A 21,140-nucleotide genomic window follows, 5' to 3' on the forward strand; every position below is an offset into this window, starting at 1 on the left:
GTAATCTTTTTCTGAAACAGTGAGATTTCTGATACTTACAATTGTTTAGTTACTGTGAAATTCGTTTCTAAGTCCGTTTCTCGCCCACGATCCCAGAAACAAGTAAAATTCTTCCTAAAGTATGCAATGCAGGAAACATTTTTCGGTTTGTCAGGTGGAGCTGGGGGAAAAATAGAAAGGCTGAATGAAAGAATATTCCACACGTATCAGTAAATAAAACATTTCAAAATTATATGGCAAAGGTAATTATGTGATGGTTATGAGGCCTTGATTGATGGTGGCAGTGTGTTCCTGTGTATTGTTTATTATTTGTATAATTTATATAGTTTATAGCTCTCACCCATTAACCATTCTTCATGTGGAAATGTGATGCTGTCTCTGAGATGCTATCCTGCAGGAAAGGTGCTGTAAACTGCAAGTTGTTGTCAACAGCCTTTTCACCCATGGGCGAGAAGATATCACAGACTAACCCAACTCTGTCCTCAGTGAATAGAAATAGATTTTATAGGCAAATAATCCATATGCAATATATCAGCACTTCAGGTTCACAGGGGCATTCTAACGGGCATTGGCCTATGTCTTCCTTTTACAAAAATATATCCACCTGTTGGGTATTTGCAATATTTTCTGATTTTATTTGGGATTTCTAGCATTCCCAGTTTTCCATTTTAACTCCACATTTATAAAGTGACCACTTACATCCTGCTTTGACTATGAATATGTGAAGAGTGAGTAGTTTCCCTTTACTGTCAATCTCGCATTCCACTTCACTTCTCGGCACATTAAAGTTTCTCAAGGACAGAAGGGAAACGCTTGCATTGATGGCTCGATATTGCTCCTGTGATGCTCGAACACCATTTACTATCCAGAATATGTGGCTTGCATTTGCTTCAAACTTATCAAAGCACTTTTCCCTCAAGCTGCACGACATTGTGAGATTTGAGCCGAGTTGCACTTCGGATGGAGAGTCGAAATCGTGACAAGTCATTCCCAATCCAACTGTCAATTTGTACATGAAAAGAACAAACATCAACATGAGGTAAGGCAGTGCAAGCAGGAATGAGATATCTACAACACAGACACAAGGGCTTTCAGTGATATAATAATAATCCTTTCATTTGATATTTGGGCAAGTTTCCTTACTCCACACAGAGCCTAATAATAATCCCTCCAAAAACCAAAAACAATAATAAATTGGTCATTTTCAATCTACGACTGTTTGTGGGACATTGCTGTGCGCAATTGGCTGCCGCGTTCGCCCACAAAAAGTCAATTCACTTTACAGTGTGTTCTGTGAAGCGCTTTGGGATGTCCTCCCGACGTGAAAAGCGCTATATCAAATGCAAGGATTATTATTATTATTATTATTATTATACAGCATATTCTGTGAAGCGTTTTGAGACGTCTTGAAGAGGTGAAAAGCGCTATATTAAATGCAAGGATTATTATTATTATTATTATTATTATTATACAGTTAACCTCTGCTGTGCTGGCTCCGGCCCCTCCACTCCATCATCAGCGGCTGTGCTTCCAACCACTATGCCCCGAAACTTTGGAACTCTCTCCCTCAATCCATCCGCCTTGCCCCTCCTTCCCCATTTTCAGATCACATCTCTTCAACCATGCTACCGCCTCCCCTGGCTGGGCATCAGGCTCCAGATAAGATTGGTCATTCACTTCATAGCTCCAAGCGCACTGGGATGCTACCCTACGTGAGGGGTGGTATATAAATGCATGGTGTTGTTATTGTAGCTGTTTGCGAGATATTGCTCTGTGCAAATTAGCTCCATATTTACTTATAAATATAATCACTACCCTTTATAGTAAATCTTGTGAAATGCATTGAAATGTTCGATGACATGATAAGAAGCTGAATAGGAATATGACTGGATTGAGATTATCCAAACATAGGATCTGAATTGCAGGTAGACAGAGGAGACTTTTACCAATCAGTTTGAACTGGATATGGACCAATATGAACATAGGAAAAGTCAGAGCCAGAGTCACTGATTTCTCCAAGGAATCAATCCACTGATGAGTTCCAAGCTGAAGTTTCGTGAGCATGTGGCACACAATAACAATTTGCATTTATCCAGTGCTCTTCATGCAGGATACTGCCTCAGACACAACAGATTCTCTGGACAAAATAATAATCCTATAATAATAATCCTTGCATTTGATATAGCGCTTTTCACGTCGGGAGGACATCCCAAAGCGCTTCACAGAACACACTGTAAAGTCAATTGACTGTATATTTGTGGGCGAACGCGGCAGCCAATTGCGCACAGCAATGTCCCACAAACAGTCGTAGATTGAAAATGACCAATTTATTATTGTTTTGTTTTTTTGGAGGGATTATTATTAGGCGTGTGGAGTAAGGAAACTTGCCCAAGGTTTCGCCCTGCCTGGAATTGAACTCAGGTCTCTCGCTTGCAAAGCGAGTGCTCTAACCACTGAGCTACAGGACTCCACAAAATACTACCTACTTTACAGGAAATGTTGCCAAGGCAATGTATTTAATACATAGAAAAGGGGACCTAAAACTACAGACACACACTAAACATTAAAGATAAAATCACAAACACAAAGAGACAGAAGCCTGACCAGCAGAAAACAGAGATACAGACTGAGATAACATACACAACAACATACAAACTGAGATAAGAAATTTCAACTGTCAGTGAGTTTCCCAACTTCTGGTTGTTTGTAGTGTGCACATCCCAATCTCTGCTGTTCAGGAAATGCATGGATAATTTATAAATAATTGTAAACACATGCAGTTAGTCAAAAAACACAGAAGAGAATGAAAGATCAACACATACAACTATACAATTTGCATTTATATAGCACTTTCACTCAGGATCCCATCTTAAAAGTGCTGTATAGAACTGGGTTGGATGTTGAGCAAGGAAAAAGGTGGAGGGCAGATGGCCATAGACATATGCACACAAACCAATAGAAGCAGAAACATGCTAAGTTAAAAGCATGTTGAGATATGTTACATATTCATAGATGAAAGATACTCACATTATCATTAACATTATCATAACTGCATATGACATGCATCATATAAATGTAATATTTATTTGACTTACCTTCACAACCATATGTATGTAGCAAAAACATCACCCAGGCCCAAGCAGAGATGATGTTTTCTGTGGTAACTGAAGGAGAGAAAAGTATCACTCAATTTAAATTGATTTTGATACACAATCAAACCTGTTAAAGCAAGTTTATTCAGCAACTACCTGCTGTCAGGACCCTCCCACCCTGAATGATTTTCCATATTAGATTGTCTCTATTCGGCAAACACCAGTCTGTCTAACACCAACCGGTGGCCACTCCTTTTCTTTTTGCTCTGTTGGTGCACAGACACCCTTCTCAGCGGCCAGTTCTAAGTGAATTTAAGTTTAGTTACTGGGAATGCATTACCATTCAGCACCTTGGGACATCCTCCTGACGTGAAAAGCGCTTTACAAATGTAATTTTGTATTGTGTATCAATAACTGGGTCTGCATGTAGATTCCTGCAAGACTCCTAGCCCATTTACCAACACTAGCTGAGCAGCCCATGTGATGCCCACAAGCTTCCCACCTCACCAGTGAGGCAACATTGGTAAATGTTCTAGGTGTCTAACAGGAGTCTACACACGGGCCAACAGAAATTTTTAGTCACTGTACTTAAAGCAAGTTTTAGCAAATAGTTTCAGTTAAACTTGGTTGAAAGCAAAACTTACCTGAACAAATGTAATTTAATTCAACAGTGTCTCAACATGAGAAAAGAACAGCAACTTGTACTCTTCATCTATACCCTATTAAGGTTATACATGTGTTAGCCTGGCTCAGTTGGAGGCACTCTTGCTTCTGATTCAGAAGATTGTAGGTTCAAGTCCCACATAGCCTCTTCTAGGCTAACACTCTAATATAACGCTGGGGGTGAGCTTTATTGTGGAGGTGACATCGCTTGGATGAGACTTTAAACCAAAGTCCCGTCTCCCTGTTCAGGTGGGTGTGAAAGATCCCATGACACAATTCGAAAAGAGAAGGGAGTTTCTCCCTGGGTCCTAGCCAACTATCCCCCAGATAAAATGAGGCATTTACGCCATGGATGTTTGTGGGGCATTGCGGTGCGTAAATTTGCTGCCGCACTTGCCTACAAATACAGATTCAGTACACTTTACAATATATGCTGTAAAACACTTTGAGAAGTCCTCCTGATGTGAATGTTAAATTATAATAAACGCAAGCATGTTTCATGCCGCCCACCTGATCTGCCCCACCATCAGTAGGCGAACTTACAGCTGCTCCATTCCTGCACTCTGAAACTCCATCCCTGAATCCCCTACCTTGCCCCTCCCTCAACACCTTCAAAGACCACCTTAGGATATATCTTTTTGACTGTGCTTTCAGACTCCGTTCTCTCTCAACCCCCACCACCCACAGCTTTGAGATATCTTCACATTGTTAATTGTAATAGTAATAATGGGATTCTTTATTGAGAATTTTAAAAATATTGATTTCATATGTCATTGTAAAGGATTTACAAATTTTCTGGAGTTTAAAAAGTATTACGTGATTCAAGTCACAAACTGCAGAACACCTAGATACAATGGTATTTCGTATTGAGTGATTGAAGGCAGGTATAGGCCTGTCACATACAAGTTCTACTCATACATGTATTCGGTAAATAACTCCAGGAATTAAATCCTATTTTTCCCAAGGTCCTGCCAAAAAAGATGGGATTCTATCCCTGAAGTTATTTCTCATGTAAGATATGCTTAGAATTAATAAGTTGGTATGTGACAAGTCTGTGCAAGTTATCAAAATGAAACCATTGACTGATCACTTACCACAAATCTAGCGGCACCGACTGCTTTGAATGGTCTGCTTCAAAAGCATAGTGTATGATCGCATTACACTCCTATGTCAGTTGTTCCTTTAGGTGCTATGAGCTCCTTCATTTGCCACACATCATAAACTATCACTTTTGCTTAAACGAATAATCGCAAAATCAATGCTGGTTGCCAGATTTAAGTATTAAGAACTTGCATTTTTATTGGCCTTATCAGATCCAAATATATCCAAGTGATTATTTTCAGGTCCAGCGACTGCTTTTGTAATGTGAGTAGCCATTTGTGCACATCAATGTCCTACAAACAACCAAAAGGTTAATGACCAATTTGTCAGGGTCGTTGGTCAGAATACTGAAAAAGATGCAAACAGGATGCTGGGCTAGTTTGTTAAATCTGTTGAGTTTAAACCCCCAAGGGTGTACAGTGCTCTGGCAGCTAGAGAACTGCATTCAGTTCTGGTCACCGTGACATTAAGGTGGGGAGCCTAGAGACAGTGCAGAGGACAGCAACAAGGATGATCCTCAGTGTTTGAGGAATAATAATACTCCTTTTTTATAATAATCCTTATTTGATATAGAGCCTTATCACGTCTTCTAGACGTCTCAAAGCACTTCACAGAATATACTGTAAAGTGAATTGACTGTATATTTTGTGGGCAGCCAATTGCACACAGCAGTGTCCCACAAACAGTCGTGGATTGAAGTGACCAATTTTTTTTTGAAGGAATTATTACTCCCAGAAAAGCGATCCGCCAATCGACTATCGACTAACAATCGTGCTCCTATTTACTGCTAGGTGAACATGAGATACGACCCCAAGATGGGATGCACCAAGACAAGAGAACAAGAAGATGTAGGTTTAGAGTTGTAAAGGACAACTCATTATGAACAACAACATCAAATGGGTCGAAGCACCTTCTTCCTCCAAACCAATCTTGTGATCTTGTGTGAAGTTGTAGGGCAAACCTCTAAGGTCACCATTAAAGTAATAGTATTCATTTAGTCAAATTCAGTATAAGGGCACTGAGCTTCAATTTAGCCCATAAATTACATCTAAGATGAAATGATAAATGGAGTCCTGTAGCTCAGTGGTTAGACCACTCGCCTCGCAAGCGAATCAAATCAGCAAAATGGAGAAATGTTGGGCAAGTTTCCTTATCCACACACCTCTGTTTATCTAGCAGTAAGTAGGAACCTGGTTGTTAGTAGATTGGCGGATCACTTTTCCGGGGATAATAATGCCTCAAAAAAAATAAGAAGAATTTGGTCACTCAATCCACAACTGTTTGTGGGACACTGCTGTGCGCAATTAGCTGCCATATTTTGCCCACAAATATGCAGTCAATTCACTCTACGATATATTCTGTGAAGTGCTTAGAGACGTCTAGAAGACGTGAAAAGCACTATATCAAATGCAAGGATTATTATTATTATAAATTGCTCTATAATTTAGAAAAGGACCATATCTCAATACTGTAATCTAAGTAAAATGTTTTTTGGGCATAACATTGCCTCAGGAAATTGACTGGATGGAACAGAATACAAGTTACGGGAAAATTTACGTGAGTCTGAAAGGAAAAAGACATTTTGGGCCAAATGACCTTTCTTCATTTTGTGCTTTCTTACATTCTTAATATTATTTCCTTCCTGATATGCAATTCCATTGTATGAGTTACTTGAATGTCAATAAAATCATGTCAATATCAACAATACTTTCCTTCCGTCCTTCTTTCTGTCCTTCAGATGAGATGTTAAACCAAGGTGTGCCTGTTCAAGTGGAATGTTGAAATATCCTATAGTACAATTCGAAAAGAGAACACAGTTTCTCCCGGTGTCCTGACAACAATTCTCTAAATAAAATTGGAACCCTGTTGCTAGTCGATTGGCGGATCACTTTTGCGGGGAAAATAATCCCTTAAAAAAAATGAATATAAAGAAATGTGGTCATTCAATATACGACTGCTTGTGGGACATTGCTGTGCGCAATTGGCTGCTGTGTTTCGCCCACAAAATATGGTTACTTCACTTTACAGTACATCCTGTGAAGTGTTTTGAGACATCTCAAAGACGTGATAAGGCACTATTTCAAATGCAATGATTATTATTATTACTGTCTGTCAACTCATAATGTTGGGGGGAAAGAAATGAACTGCATGGATCAAGGAGCCCAAATTTCAATTACCCATTTTTCAGTTGGTCATAATACAGTTCTGGCATTTACACTTAATGTTGTCTCCCATTATTTCTATTTATTCTAACATACTTTCCTGATATTGGACAACTGACTCACATTTCTAGAAATAGTGACAAAGAATGAATGCATATCAAAGGAAACATAGAATATTAACTTTCCTGAGTCTAAAGAACACAAAGTTCTCAGCTTCTCTATGTAAAATCGTGATTATTTCTGCTTCTGGTCTGCCGAGTGTTAACATCCTGTGAAGTAATAGAACATGACAGTTCTTCTTCAGCAAGGCATTTTCAGGTGCTATAAAATATTTCTTCACAATCCCTATTTCTTTACGGGCAATATAAAAATACTGAACAATTTCATTCTTTAAACATTTTATGAAAAACAATTCTCATTACAACTTATTCATATTCCCTTCTGTCAACTCTGCTACACTACCTTATAGTTGTTCACCAAATTGGTCACTCATTCACTGTTTGCTGACACTGAAATAAACCCTGAAGCTATAAATTGATGGTGTACTTGCCACTATTGTGGTACTAATATACATGGTAAAAACAATAATAATGATCCTTGCATTTGATATAGCGCCTTTTCCATCAGGAGGATGCCTCAAAGTGGTTCACAGGTTTTATTGTAAAACGTAGTGACTGCATATTTTGTAGATTAACCTCGAGAGCCAATATGCACACAGCAATGTCACACAAATAGCCATGAAATGAATGAACAATTTTATCCAAAACCACAGGAGAAATTCCTTGCTCTTTTCGAATAATGCCATTGGATCTTTAATCAACTTGGGACATCCTCCTGATGTGAAAGGTGTTAAATAAATATAAATCTATATTGTATTGCAATGTTAATCTCCAACAACGTTGCACTCCCCCAGCACTGCACTCAAAGACTTTCACATGAAGGTGTACCGTAAAGTGGAGCAACTGTGTGTTTTGTGGGAAAGGACAAATCAGCAACAATATACTGCATAACTTGATACAACACAGCACCACTATCAAGCATGCAATATTGTATAACCTCCTTATTGTAGTGATCAACTTTTATTTGATTTAAATATTGCTACATTAACACTGGAATCCGGCACTGAAAAATGCACTTGAGCCTTTAATTGTGAGCTCAATTGGCTCCGAAATCACAAGTAAATAGGGAAATAATCCAGTTGTCAGAAATGTGCCACATGTTTACAAGCAAAAAACCACACTGATGTCAGTGTTAAACATGTGTTAGTTTCAGTTAATTTAGTCAAGAGTTTAGGGCTCCAGAAAAACTAATAGCAAGCCCAGAGAGTTGACAGAAGGGAATATGAATAAGTTGTAATGAGAATTGTTTTTCATAAAATGTTTAAAGAATGAAATTTTTCAGTATTTTTATATTGCCCGTAAAGAAATAGGGATTGTGAAGAAATATCTTATAGCACCTGAAAATGCCTTGCTGAAGGTCATGTTCTATTACTTCACAGGATGTTAACACTCGGCAGACCAGAAGCAGAAATAATCACGATTTTACATAGAGAAGCTGAGAACTTTGTGTTCTTTAGACTCAGGAAAGTTAATATTCTATGTTTCATTCTTTGTCACTGTTTCTAGAAATGTGAGTCAATTGTCCAATATCAGGAAAGTATGCAGTGTTGAGCAACTGACTCATTTCCCAGAAATGGTGAATAAAGATAATTAAACACCCAGACATTTCCTCTATTTATGTTTCTCTGGAATTAAAGCAACACTAATGGTCCATGCACACACAATGTAAACTACATCTAGATGTAGGCTTTTAGCCACTCTACCCTCACCCTCTGGAACTCCATCCCACAGTCCCTCCACCTCACCCCCTACCTTGCCTGATTCAAGACCCATTCCAAGACCCTCCTCTTTGACCGGGCCTTCGATCACCCTCCTTTCCCACCTTGCCCTCCACCCTCCCCGATCCCAACCGCCAGCTCGGGTCCGAAACACTGATTGTCCAGCGCCTTGGGACGTCCTCCTGACGTGAAAGGTGCTATACAAATGTAATCTTGTTGTTGTTGTTGGTTGTTAAAGATTCCATGGCACTTCAAAAAGAGAAGGGAGCTTCTCCTGCTGTCCTGGCCAACAATCCCCCAAATAAAAATAAAGTGGTAATTTATTTCTTGACTGTTTGTGGGACATTGCTGTGCAATTGTGCTGCCATCTTTGCCTACGAATACACAGTCCTCCATTTCACAGTAAATCCTGTGAAGTGCTTTGAGACGTCCTCCTGACCTTGATAAGGCACTATACCAAATGCAAGGGTTATTATTATTATAAAATGAGTCAAATCTCTCAAGGGAACAAGGCCAAAATTGGAAGAAAAAAATTTGGAGAAAAAAAATTAAATGGGCTTTTTCTCAGGTTCACCCACCAGCTCTTTCAATCAATACAAACACCAATGGCTAACCAGACCAATAAATAACACTGTGCATGCACTGAAACATAGTTGAGAGACTCCTAATATGTAATCCCTGCCAGTGAAAGCAGCAAATAGAACTGTACATCTGTGATTCAAATCGCTCCACAACTTCAACAATTTGCATTTTATATACGGTAACGTCTCGGAAGTGCTTTAAGAGATGAAATCCCAATGAAGGTAGAAGTGGGAGGTGGGTTGCTGACTAAAGGCAATACTGATACTAGTGTCTGTACTACATCAACACTATCTAATGCACTGACACAAGCAAAGTGTCAGTGCATTAGACACAGATTTGTTTTATAGTAAGGACCAGTCTCAGACATTAGATGCTAATGGATAGGGCACTGGACGAGTAAAAGAAAGACTATCAGTACCTGGTAAGGTAAGCAGTTTTAGCTGGTTACATTCCAATCCGAACATGCATTTGGGGTCACTAATGCCTTGTCTTAATAATCTTTACATTTGATATTGCATCTTTCACATTAGGAGAATATGTCAAAATGCTTCACAAGATTCACTGTAAAGTGTATTTTGTGGTTGAAATGTGGCATCTAATTTTCACACAGCAGTGCCCCACAAACAGCCAAGAAGTGAATGACCAACTTTTAATTGGGGGCATGTTGGCCAGGACACTGGGAGAAACTCCCTTCTCTTTTCAAATATTGCCACCTGAACAAGCAAATTGTACATTGGATTAGCATCTCATCCAAAGGAAAGCACCACGAACAATGCAGCACACCCCAGCAATGCATTAGAGAGTCAACATGGACTATAGGAGTTCCAAGTCCTGACATAAGGCTTGAACTCACAACCTGATAACTCAGGGTCGAGAGTACTACCTCATGAACCAGCCTGACCCTTCTGCGAATCTGCTTTATGTTCTGTGGGCGTAGGCAAGTGGAGTAATGTCACTTTTTGGGGGAACAAATTGCAAACACCAGAGCTAAAATCTGAAGCTTGGTTTCTCTGATTTCTGATTGGGGATTCTTTCACACAGCAAGGAAGTTCCACACAAGCCAGATGATCAAAAGGAAAATTCCAGAAATCACAGTTCAAACACATCTTATAAACCCACAAAGACGTTGACTCCATCTCAGGGCGAAAATGGAAAACTGATGTAGTGTCTCAATACAGACTCCAAGACACATTGGAATAATGTATATTCTGCAGAAAAAAATTACCTGCATTCCCTACTGAATAAGATCCTAGAATGGCAAAATACTTTAAGGAAACATTTAGAAAGAAACCAAACTAATTCTAGCCTGAACACGTTAGAACACATTCCCTTGTTGCAGTTCTAATTATTTACACACATTGGCTCATGCACATTGACTGAGCTGGTTCTTAAGTGATATGCTTGGCAACAGAATGTCAAAATCAAGTTGATTCTCTTTGGGTTTCTTGATAGTCCAATTTCTGAGCCAGGCCGGTCAGCAGTATTCCAAGGTACTGCTGACGACAAACCAGCCAGCCTGGCTTATCAGCCAGGACCAAGAGGATAGACTGGTCAAATGAGTTAACTTCTCACTCAGATCTTTTGAAAGTTTCAACCTCGAGTTATTCAATGAGCAGGCTGGACTTAGAATATCATATATGTGTGTGTATGTGTGGGCATAACTCTGGGGACTTTAATAGTTATAAAGATCTTGCATTTGATACAGTGGAATCCTGTAGCTCAGTGGTTAGAGCACTCGCCTCGCAAGCGAGAGACTTGGGTTCCATTCCCGGCAGGGCGAAGGGTTGGGCAAGTTTCCTTACTCCACTTGCCTCTGTTTACCTAGCCACAAATAAGACCCAGTTGTTAGTCGATTGGCGGATTACTTTTCCAGCGGTAATAAATCTTTCAAAACAAAACAATAATCAATTGGTCACTTCAACCGATAACTGTTTGTGGGACACTGCTGTGCACAATTACCTGCCGCATTTCACACATAAATATAGTCAATTCACCTTACAGTATATTCTGTGATAAGGCGCTATATCAAATGCAAGGATTATTATTATTATTATAATGCTTTTAATGTCAAACTATTTCAAAGTCCTTTACAGAAATTACTGTTAAGTGTAGTGATTGTGTACGGGTAGGGAAATATTGCAGTCAATTTGTGCTCAGCAACATCAAACAAATAGCCATGAAGAGAAGGATTGCGTTATCTGAAGGATTATTGGCCAGGGACACCAAGGACAACAGTTCATTGGAGAAAGTTCACACAAGAGCAACAAGAATAAAGCAGTAGTTCCCAGAGTTGTATGTACATTCGTTGGGTAACTTGAGAGAAGAACTTGAGGTGGATCTTTAAAATGATGAGAGGCAAGTAAAATGTAAACAGTAGGAAGTCAATTAACTTAGTCTAGAAGATATAATTAAATCAAATTGAATGAGGTTAAAGTTTTTTTTAGAATTTTATCACTGCCTACACAGTAGTAGTTGCATAAGACTGTCCTCCCACAAGAAGCAGCAATGCAATGTTAAAAATGAGTTGGATAAACATCCGTTTAAGAATAAATGAAAGCTATAATTTATGGACAAAGACAGAGACAGATGATCAAATTCTCTGTGCAGCACAAAGCATTGCTCTGCTAAAATCATAAATGCAATCAGCCAGTCAAATAAGGAATACTGTCATTTTAGACTGATAACATGGAATCACTTTCTGCAAGTTTTGCAGTGAGACGCTTTGAGATGTGAGAGGCACTACATAATGTAAATTCTATTGTATTGACATTTTAGTTACCTCTCATCATTTTAAAGACCCACCTCAAGTTCTTCTTTCAAGTTACTTTTTCCAACAAAAGTACATTCAACTCTGGGAACCACTCACAAACTACATCCTCTCTATCTGTAACCAGGGCTCCATTTGCCTTTCAGTCCTCCTGGATCTCTCTGCCGAGTTCAACACAGTTGACTACGCAATCCTCCTCAACCGCCTCCCCTCCCTCATCCACCTTAGTGAGACCACATGAACATGGTTCGAGTCCTTCTTAACCAACCACCTCCATTTCATCTCAGCAAAGAGTTTCCCCTCTCGCCCCCACCTGGTCACCTGCGGGTACCCCACGGCTCCATCCTTGGCCCTCTGCTTTTCCTTATCTATATGCTCTCTCTGGGCAATGTCATACGCAGACATGGGGTAAACTTCAACATGTTTGCGGATGACACACAAATTTACTTTGCCTCCTCCAGTACCAACTCCAGGTCCTCCGTTGTTCTATCAGCTTGTCTGGCAGACATCAGGGCCTGGATGAGTGTAAACTTGGTTCCCATCAGCGTCTTCACTCCTGCGGATCTGAACTCATCAACCTCCCCGGACTCTCCCTCACACTCACCGAACCAGTGGACAATCTAGGCATCCAGTTTGACCCCCAGCTGTCCTTCCTCCCCCACATCTGTTCCCTGACTAGGACTGTCTTCCTCCACCTCTGCCACATTGCTCGCCTCCAACCGTACCTTATCCTAAATGCAGCCAAAACCCTTGTGCATGTATTTGTCACCTCCCACTTGGATTACTCAAATGCACTCCTCGCTGGTCTCCCCAGTTCTACTATTCAAAAGATCCAGCTCATTCAGAACTCTGCCGCCTGCATATTGACCCAGACTAAACTCCATACCCACATCTCACCATGTCTGGCCAGGTTCCACTGGCTCCCCATCACTGAATGGATCAACTTCAAGCTCCTCACACTTGTATTCAAATCCCTTCACTCTCTGGCACTTCCCCAGCCCTCCAACCACCTCAATCCCCAATCCACCACCTGGTGCCTCTGCTCGACTGGCACTGGCCTCCTGCTCGTCCCTCACACCCTCCGCTCCACCATTGGAGGTCGTGCTTTCAACCACTATGCCCCAACACTCACTTAATTCCCTTTTTAAGTCACGCCTGAAAACCTTCCTCTTCGACCGTGCTTACAGTCACCTCCCCTCCTGGCTCAGAGTCAGACTCAGCCACTGTTAAGCGCTCTGAGTTACTACCGTGCAAGGAGGGAACTACATAAGTGCAAGTTGTTGTTGTTTATTGTACATTTATACCTTTATATAATTTATATTCTGCCTTTCGCATCAAGAGGATGTCTCAAAGCATTTGACAATGCTGGCTGGACACCCGAGCTGGGGAGGGGAGACAGGGAGGGGGGTGAGAGGGTTAGACCTATTGGGTAGAGTTCATATATGGACCCATTTGGGCAACTGGGACCCAACTGAGCAAATAGGGTGTCTAATCTACTTTGTTATTTGACCAAAAATTTAACAATTTGGAAACAATGAGCACAATTTACATGACACTACACTACCAGTGGATACATTTTTGTTAGGTAAGGGTATCAAGGAATATGGGGCAAAGGCGGGTAATTGAAGTTGAGGTACAAATCAACCAAGATCTAATAGACTGGCAATACAGGCTCAAGGGGCTGACTGGCCTAGTCCTGTTCCTATATTCCTATGTACCTTGATGTGAATACTCCATCAATATATTGCATAAATATTGTATTTCTGAAAAAAACAAATAAATCAATGTTTCCCAGGGAAATTCCTACATTATGATTAAATAAACCTTGGCACATAAGCCTACACAATCTACCCATGGTCACAAATACTTATCCAATGCTTGTTCTATTTTACTTTGTTTCAGTTTTATTTTCTATTGTACTTTTGTAATCAGTGTTAACAGGAAAGCTGAAACAGAAGGAAATCTCAGGCAATTTATGACAATGGTATTAAAGACTAGCTTGGCCTTTGGTTCAATTCCCATTAGTTTTATCCTGGTTCATGGTCATGATTTGGAGTCTATTCAAAATGTATCTATTGTTCTGACAGGAAGAAAGAAGCTTTCAGAATCACAGAGTCCGAACATAGCTGTTTTATATCAGTCCAATGTTGAAAATTACCATGTAGTTTAAGCCCCGGCTCAAAGTTTATTTCAAAACATCAGATTTTATGTAAAAGGACAGAGGAGAGTCCTTTGTCACATACTGCACAGATTCCCATTAAATTCCCTTCTGAATTAAAGTAAAAGCCAAAAATGGGAATTTTCCATTCATAATTAAAATAAATCTGTTCCTTGACTAGTAGTATATTTTTCAAAAAAACTAAATGCCTCATTGATTTACTGCTCAGAAAAAACAATTTCTTCCTCCCACTCTTAAAGCTGCAGTTCCTCCACTGGAAGTAGTTCACTGAAGAACAACAAGAATGAATCTGGGATTCACAGAAATCAATGATGAGTGCAACAACAAAATTACACTTGTGTACCGCCTTTCACGTCTGGAGGACGTCCCAAGCAGCTGGACAATCAATGTTTCGGACTCGAGCTGGGGGTTGGGACCGTGGAGGTTGAGGGCGGTGCGGGGGTGGGGGTGAAGGAGGGTGATTGAAAGCACGGTCAAAGAGGAAGGTCTTGAGACTCTCCTTGAAGGAAGCAAGGGAGGGGGCGAGGTGGAGAGACTGTGGGATGGAGTTCCAGAGAGTGAGGGCAGAGTGGCAGAAGGCCCGCCCGCCAATGGTGGGGCGGGTGAGGCGGGGACGGGAAGCAGGCCGGAGGGAGGTTGGTAGGGGGTTAGGAGGTCACAGAGGTAGGGGGAGCAAGGCCATGGAGGGCTTTGAAGGTGTGTACCAGGATTTTGAACTGTATCCTCTGTGTAATGGGAAGCCAGTGGAATCGGGCGAGGATGGGGGTGATAGGTTCACAGTCAAAGAGGAGTGATCACTACCAAGATTTTTGAGATATTGTTTGGTGTGAAAAGTGCAAGTTGTTGACCAAGCGATCACAAGTAGGTTTATTTTCCTTTTAGTTGTCAATGGACAAGCTGCTCAGGACCAGAACATTTGTTCACTCCCCATTCGGGTCACAGTGTTAAAAAAAATTTTAAAAATCATTAATTGCAGTGACTGCAGAACTGGGCTTCAAACCCCACATGACACAATACAAATTTTACATGTTAAATGATGTTCATCACAAAGCCCAGTTTTTCCACACCCTCAGAATTTTGCTCTCTTACCTCCCTCTTTCACCTCCATTGCGGTTGAAATCTTCACTCATGCCTTCATCAGCTCAAGGATACATTCTCCTCATCACTCCAACATCTATAAGGTCTACCTGATCAACATTCTGCAGCTTGAGTTCTTTCCTGCACTAAACTCTACACTTTACCGTTAGCCACACCAAGTTCCACTGACTTCCAGTACTTCAGCACACAATAACAACTTGCATTTATATAGTGCCTCTCACACAGCCTAGCGTCCCAGAGCACTTGAATCCCTCCCAACCATCAATCCATCTACCCCTCCCTACCTACCTCTGCAATCTTTTCTAGCCCTTTTCTCCTGCCTTGACCCTCTGCTCTTCCAATTCTATTCTATTACATGCTCCTCTTGTTTTGCTTTCCAGCCACCAGCCACCTTACAATTCACCTCCTCTAGAATTCTTTTCAGTCTCTCTCTCCTTCAAAGCCTTCTTAAAATATTTATCTTCAGCCCCGCCTTTCATAGAATCACAGAATTATACAGCACAGAAAGAGGCCATTCGGCCCATTGTGTCTGTGCGGCTCTTTGAAAGAGCTATCCAAATCAATCCTACTCCACAGTTCTCTCCCTATAGCCCTGCAAACTTGTCCTCCCCAAATGTCTTATTTACTTCTCTCTTGAAAGTTGTTATCGAATTGGCTTCCACCACCCTTTCAGGCAATGCATTCCAGATCCAAACAACTAGACAATTTGGTCTACTTTCTTGAATCAATATCTATAAGTCTCTTTAGTGATCACTACTCTCACATAGATCTGCCAAGCTTTTTGAGACTTTTCCTTCGCTCTAAAAAGTGCAAGTTGTTGATGCATTATTGCTTCAAGTCTATTACAATCTTTTCTCTTTCTACTTTTCAGAAAGCCTGTTTACTTTTCATAAAACCTGCTTGTATTTTATCTGCCAGTATTTTAAAATGAATATTCAATGCATTTGATAACGCTCTTTATCACCTTGAAACGCCTCAAAGTGCTTCGCAAAATGTTCAGCAAAGCATACAGACTGTTTATTTGTAGGCTTGCAACAGCCGATTTACACGCAAAGGCACAACAGTCATGAATTGAACAGCCAAACTTTTTATCTGTAGGATAAAAAGCGCCTTGGGACGTCCTCCTGACGTGAAAGGGCTATACAAGTGTAATCTTGTTGTTGTTGGCCAGGATTAAGCAATAAACTTCCTTCTCTTTTTGGCTGTTTAACATTTCGCCCACAAAATATATACAGTCAATTCACTTTACAGTATAATCTGTGAAACACTTTAACACGTCTCGAAGACGTGACAACGCACTATATCAAGTGCAAGGATTATTATGTATTATGAATTGCTTGGTTTATACTGAAGTTATAGTTATTAAAAGATTGTATAAAAAATAGTTTCAGGATACCATAGATACAATATACCAAAGGGGCAATGAAACCACATAGTTTAACATGACCTTATAGTTTAGGCTGACACAATTCTTTTCTCAGACAAGAAAATATTGGTTTGTTCTGCACTGATAGCAACCAAAAGAATGGTAAATGTAGAAACACTGTCCTGGGTCTAGGTGAAGGCTGAGTGCTGATCAAACTGAAAGGCACTTTTATTATATTTTAAGAGCTTACTTAAAACTAAACGATAAAGTGCACCCATTTGAGTACTTTTTTTTAAGATTCAATACTCCTCAGGTTAGTTTGTTGGTTTTATGCGCCCTTCAGCTTCCCCCATCCTGGCAAGTGAGAGGACTTGGACTTGATTTCCAGCGGGGCGAAATGTTGGGCAAGTTTCCTTGCTCCACACGCCTCTGTTTACCTAGCAGTAAGTAGGAACCCAGTTAGTCGATAGGTGGATCGCCTTTTTGGGGGTAATAAACCCTTCAAAAAAATAAATTCATTAAAAAAAATAATAAATGGGTCATTTTCAATCCACGACTGTTTGTGGGACACTGCTGTGCGCAATTGGCTGCCGCGTTTCGCCCACAAAATATACAGTCAATTCACTTTACAGTATAACCACCATCCGAGGTTGTGCTTTCAGCCACTATGCCCTGAAACTCTGGAACACTCTCCTTCAATCCCTCTGCCTTGCCCCCCCTTCTCCCCTTTTTCAAATCCCGCTTGAAAACTTTCCTCTTCAACCGTGCTTATGGCCACCTCCACAACCCCTCTCTGGGCTCGGAGTCAGGCCATGCCACTGTTAAGCCATGCCCAGCTTGGACTGCACTATATAAGTGCAAGTTGTTGTTGTCTCGAAGATGTGATAAGACGCAATATCAAATGCAAGGATTATTATTATTATAATAATAAATAATAATGATTCTTGAATTTGATACAGCGCTTTTCACATCTTCTAGACATCTCAAAGCGCTTCACAGAATAAACTGTAAAGTGAATTGACTGTATATTTGTGGGCAAAACGTGGCAGCTAATTGCGCAAAGCAGTGTCCCACAAACAGGCATGGATTGAAGTGACCAATTTATTATTGTTTTTTTTCTTGAGGGATTATTATCAGGCGTGTGGAGTAAGGAAACTTGCCCAAGGTTTTACCCTGTTGAGAATCAAACTGAGATCTTTCGTTTGCGAGTCCAGTGCTCTAACCACTGAGCTACAGGACTCCACAATAATACTGCAGTAATGCAGGAGCACCACGTTGTTTATAGATGAAATGTTAAACTGTCTGTTCAAGTGGATGTTAAAGATCCCTTGCACAATTTGAAACAGAAGAGAGTGTCTCCCGATGTCCTGGCCAGTTTAAATCGGTCGTTTGCTTTGTGGTTGTTTGTGGAACACTGCTGTGTGCAAATTAGTTGCCAAGTTCAACTACAAGCAAACAGTCACTACACTATATAGTAAATTCTGTCAGACACTTCGAGATATCTTCTTGACGCGAAAGACGTTGTATTAAATGCTAGGGTCTTGCAACAATTTATAATGATAGAGCACCCTTCATATAGGATAATGAATGCTTTACAATGACACTAACCAGGGAGAGTGGGGAGAAGGGGAAAAGACCATAGTTGGGCTTGGCGAGAACAGAAAAGATATACATACGGAGTTTGGTGAGGAAAAAGATGCTGGCGGCACAATTTTGGATAAGTTGGAATTTATAATAGTGGAGCTATATAATGCATTTGAAAATTGCAGACAGGAAAGATGTAGATAAGGGTTTCATGCCATTCGGTGTGAGATTAGGGTAAGACATAAAGGTGAAGAAAAATAGTCTATTGTTAATATTATTGTTAAACCAAGGTTTTGCCTGCCTATTCAGGTGGATAATAATAATAATAATAATAATAAAAGGCCAAGTACTGCAGATGCTGGAAATCTGATATAAACACAGAAGTCACTGGGAACACACAGCAGGTCAGGCAGCATCCATGAAGAGAGGAAAATTAGTTAACAATTCAGGTATATGAACTTTCATATAATAATCATAATAATAATCATTGCATTTTATGTAGTGCCTTATCACATCTTCAAGATGTCTCAAAGCGCTTCACAGCATATACTGCAAAGTGAATTGATTGTATATTTTGTGGGTGTAACGCAGCAGTCAATTATGCACAACAGCGTCCCACAAACAGTCGTGTATTGAGTGACCAAATTATTATTGTTATTTTTTTGAAGGGATTGTTACCCCCAGGAAAGCGATTCGCCAATCAACTAACAACCAGGTTCCTACAGAGGCTAGGTAAACAGAAGCTTGTAGAGTAAAGAAACTTGCTCAATATTTCGTCCTGCCGGGAATTGAACCTAGGTCCTCTCACTTGCGAGGCGAGTGCTCTAACCACTAAGATGATAATAATAATAATCCTTGCATTTGATATAGCGCCTCATCACGTCTTCAAGACATCTGAAAGCGCTTTACAGAATATACTATGCACAGCAATGTCCCACAAACAGTTGTGGATTGAGTGACCAAATTATTTTTATATTGAAGAAACTATTGCCCCCTGAAAAGCGATCTGTCAATCAACTAACTACCGGGTTCCTACTTACTGCGAGGTTAACAGAGGCATGTAAAGTAAGGAAACTTACCCAACAATTCGCCCTGCCGGGAATTGAACCAGATGTTCTCAATTGGGAGGCAAGTGCTCTAACCACTAAGATACAGGACTCCCAGTATTCTGGATATTATATAATTCCCAGAATATTGATAAAATTGCAGGAATCTGCATATTTTAAACATCTTTGGGATACAAATTCCCATATAGGGCTCTCAGTCACCTGAACAAAGTCTCAAGAAGCCATGTGAAGCAAGACTTCATACTGGAAGAGCAGATTTATCAGTATCAGATCACTTTCACTTGCCTTGAAAGTGTCCAAGAATTCTAGTTCTAGGCAAACAAAACTCACTTTAAACAGTTTAAGTATTTCAGTACATCAGTGAAACACAAAGGTATTTTAACTTCTGCACATACAGTACCTTCTGCGTGCAAAAAAAGTGTCTTCATCATATAGTACTTTAAACCATACTGTATAGCAATGAAAAAATACTATGCTTTAAACTTCAATACAGATTGAAAACATGTCACAATTGATTAGTCATTAGATGTCTTCTCGGATTGAAGACAACTTAGAGCGTTTTTAATTTGTATTACAAAAACCCAAATTAGCTTGAAGAAAAAGTGCAGTACCTTTCCTCATGTTGCCTGTAATGTTCTTGAGCGATGCAAGTAGTAACAGGATGAGGCAGGCAGGCGCCTCTGATAAAACTATCCACATAAAACTCTGAAAAGTGAGAACAACACACAAGGGACTCGCAAGGCAGTGAGCCATGCAACCACCATTCAAGTGTCAGCAGCTAAAATGTGAAGCTTTGATAAGAGAGCAGTTTCGTTATAGGAAATGACTTTCAAGCTTGGGTTAAAGGGCTGAAAGGGAAAGTCCGCTTCTCACTGCAGAGCAGACAGATACAGGCTGCAGGGAATCAATCCCAGCCGATCAAGTAAGTTAATCTCGGCTCCTCAAACTTCCACAGCTCTGCCTTGGTTTCGCTTAGGGATTGAAACAAAAAACGAGCTTTGTTTCTTCCTTTTTTATGTTCAGCAAATAAATATAGCATTTCAGAATGAGGTGAATTCCGTCAAACTGGAACGATGGGAGTGTTCAGACTCTCTCTCTCTCTCTCTCTCTCCCCCAGCAGCAGGAACAGAGAATCAAGTCAGTGAATGACCTGCCCTCCCCTGAGGAGAGGCAGAGTGGCTGGGCACATTGTGGTTAAAAAAAAGCGGAAGCAACTGAGAAGGGAGAGCTACTCACTGACCCAGTCGATGAACAGCCTGGAGGACGTCAGTTTCACTGAGGCCAAGTCTATTTCCTTGGGGAACTAGAGGAATTGGGTTAAACAGCGGTGTTGAATAAGCCTCACAGCATTGGGCCTCCAGAGCATCAATAATAATAATCATCCTTGCCTTTGACACAGCATCTTATCACGTCTTCAAGATGTCTCAAAACACTTCACAGAATATACTGTGAAGTGAATTGACTGTATGCTTTGTGGGTGAAACGCAGCAGCAAATTGTAGTGTCCCACAAACAGTCGTAGATTTTTTTTTTGATGTGATTATTATCCCAGGAAAAGTGATCTGCCATGTGATCAAGCAACAACCTGGTTCCTACTAATTCCTAGGTAAACGGAGATGAAGCTGACGGCCTCCAGGCAGTTC

The 21,140-nt window shown here is 40.4% G+C and overlaps 1 protein-coding gene across 1 annotated transcript; it reads right to left on the reverse strand.

Moving 5' to 3' along the window:
• Nucleotides 1-35: 35 nt before the first annotated feature.
• On the reverse strand, nucleotides 36-20,268 carry LOC121849198 (interleukin-6 receptor subunit beta-like). Its single transcript, XM_042335242.1, has 4 exons — nucleotides 20,110-20,268; nucleotides 3,096-3,164; nucleotides 700-999; nucleotides 36-160 (listed from the first exon to the last, which is right to left on the reverse strand). The coding sequence occupies exons 1-4, from the start codon at nucleotides 20,249-20,251 to the stop codon at nucleotides 36-38; spliced, it is 636 nt and encodes a 211-aa protein (XP_042191176.1). The 5' UTR covers nucleotides 20,252-20,268.
• Between the last annotated feature and the right edge of the window lie 872 nt (nucleotides 20,269-21,140).

The sequence above is a fragment of the Callorhinchus milii genome, unplaced genomic scaffold (genome assembly GCF_018977255.1).
Source record: "Callorhinchus milii isolate IMCB2004 unplaced genomic scaffold, IMCB_Cmil_1.0 Scaffold1, whole genome shotgun sequence".
Classification (NCBI taxonomy): domain Eukaryota; kingdom Metazoa; phylum Chordata; class Chondrichthyes; order Chimaeriformes; family Callorhinchidae; genus Callorhinchus; species Callorhinchus milii.

Coding starts and splice junctions, on each gene's coding strand:
- LOC121849198 (XM_042335242.1), bottom strand. CDS start 20,251: ATGGCTCACTGCCTTGCGAGTCCCTTGTGTGTTGTTCTCACTTTTCAG. Junction 1,000..3,095: donor ACATACATATGGTTGTGAAG/GTAAGTCAAATA, acceptor ACAAATTGACAG/TTGGATTGGGAATGACTTGT. Junction 161..699: donor ATTCATAGTCAAAGCAGGAT/GTAAGTGGTCAC, acceptor TTTTTCCCCCAG/CTCCACCTGACAAACCGAAA.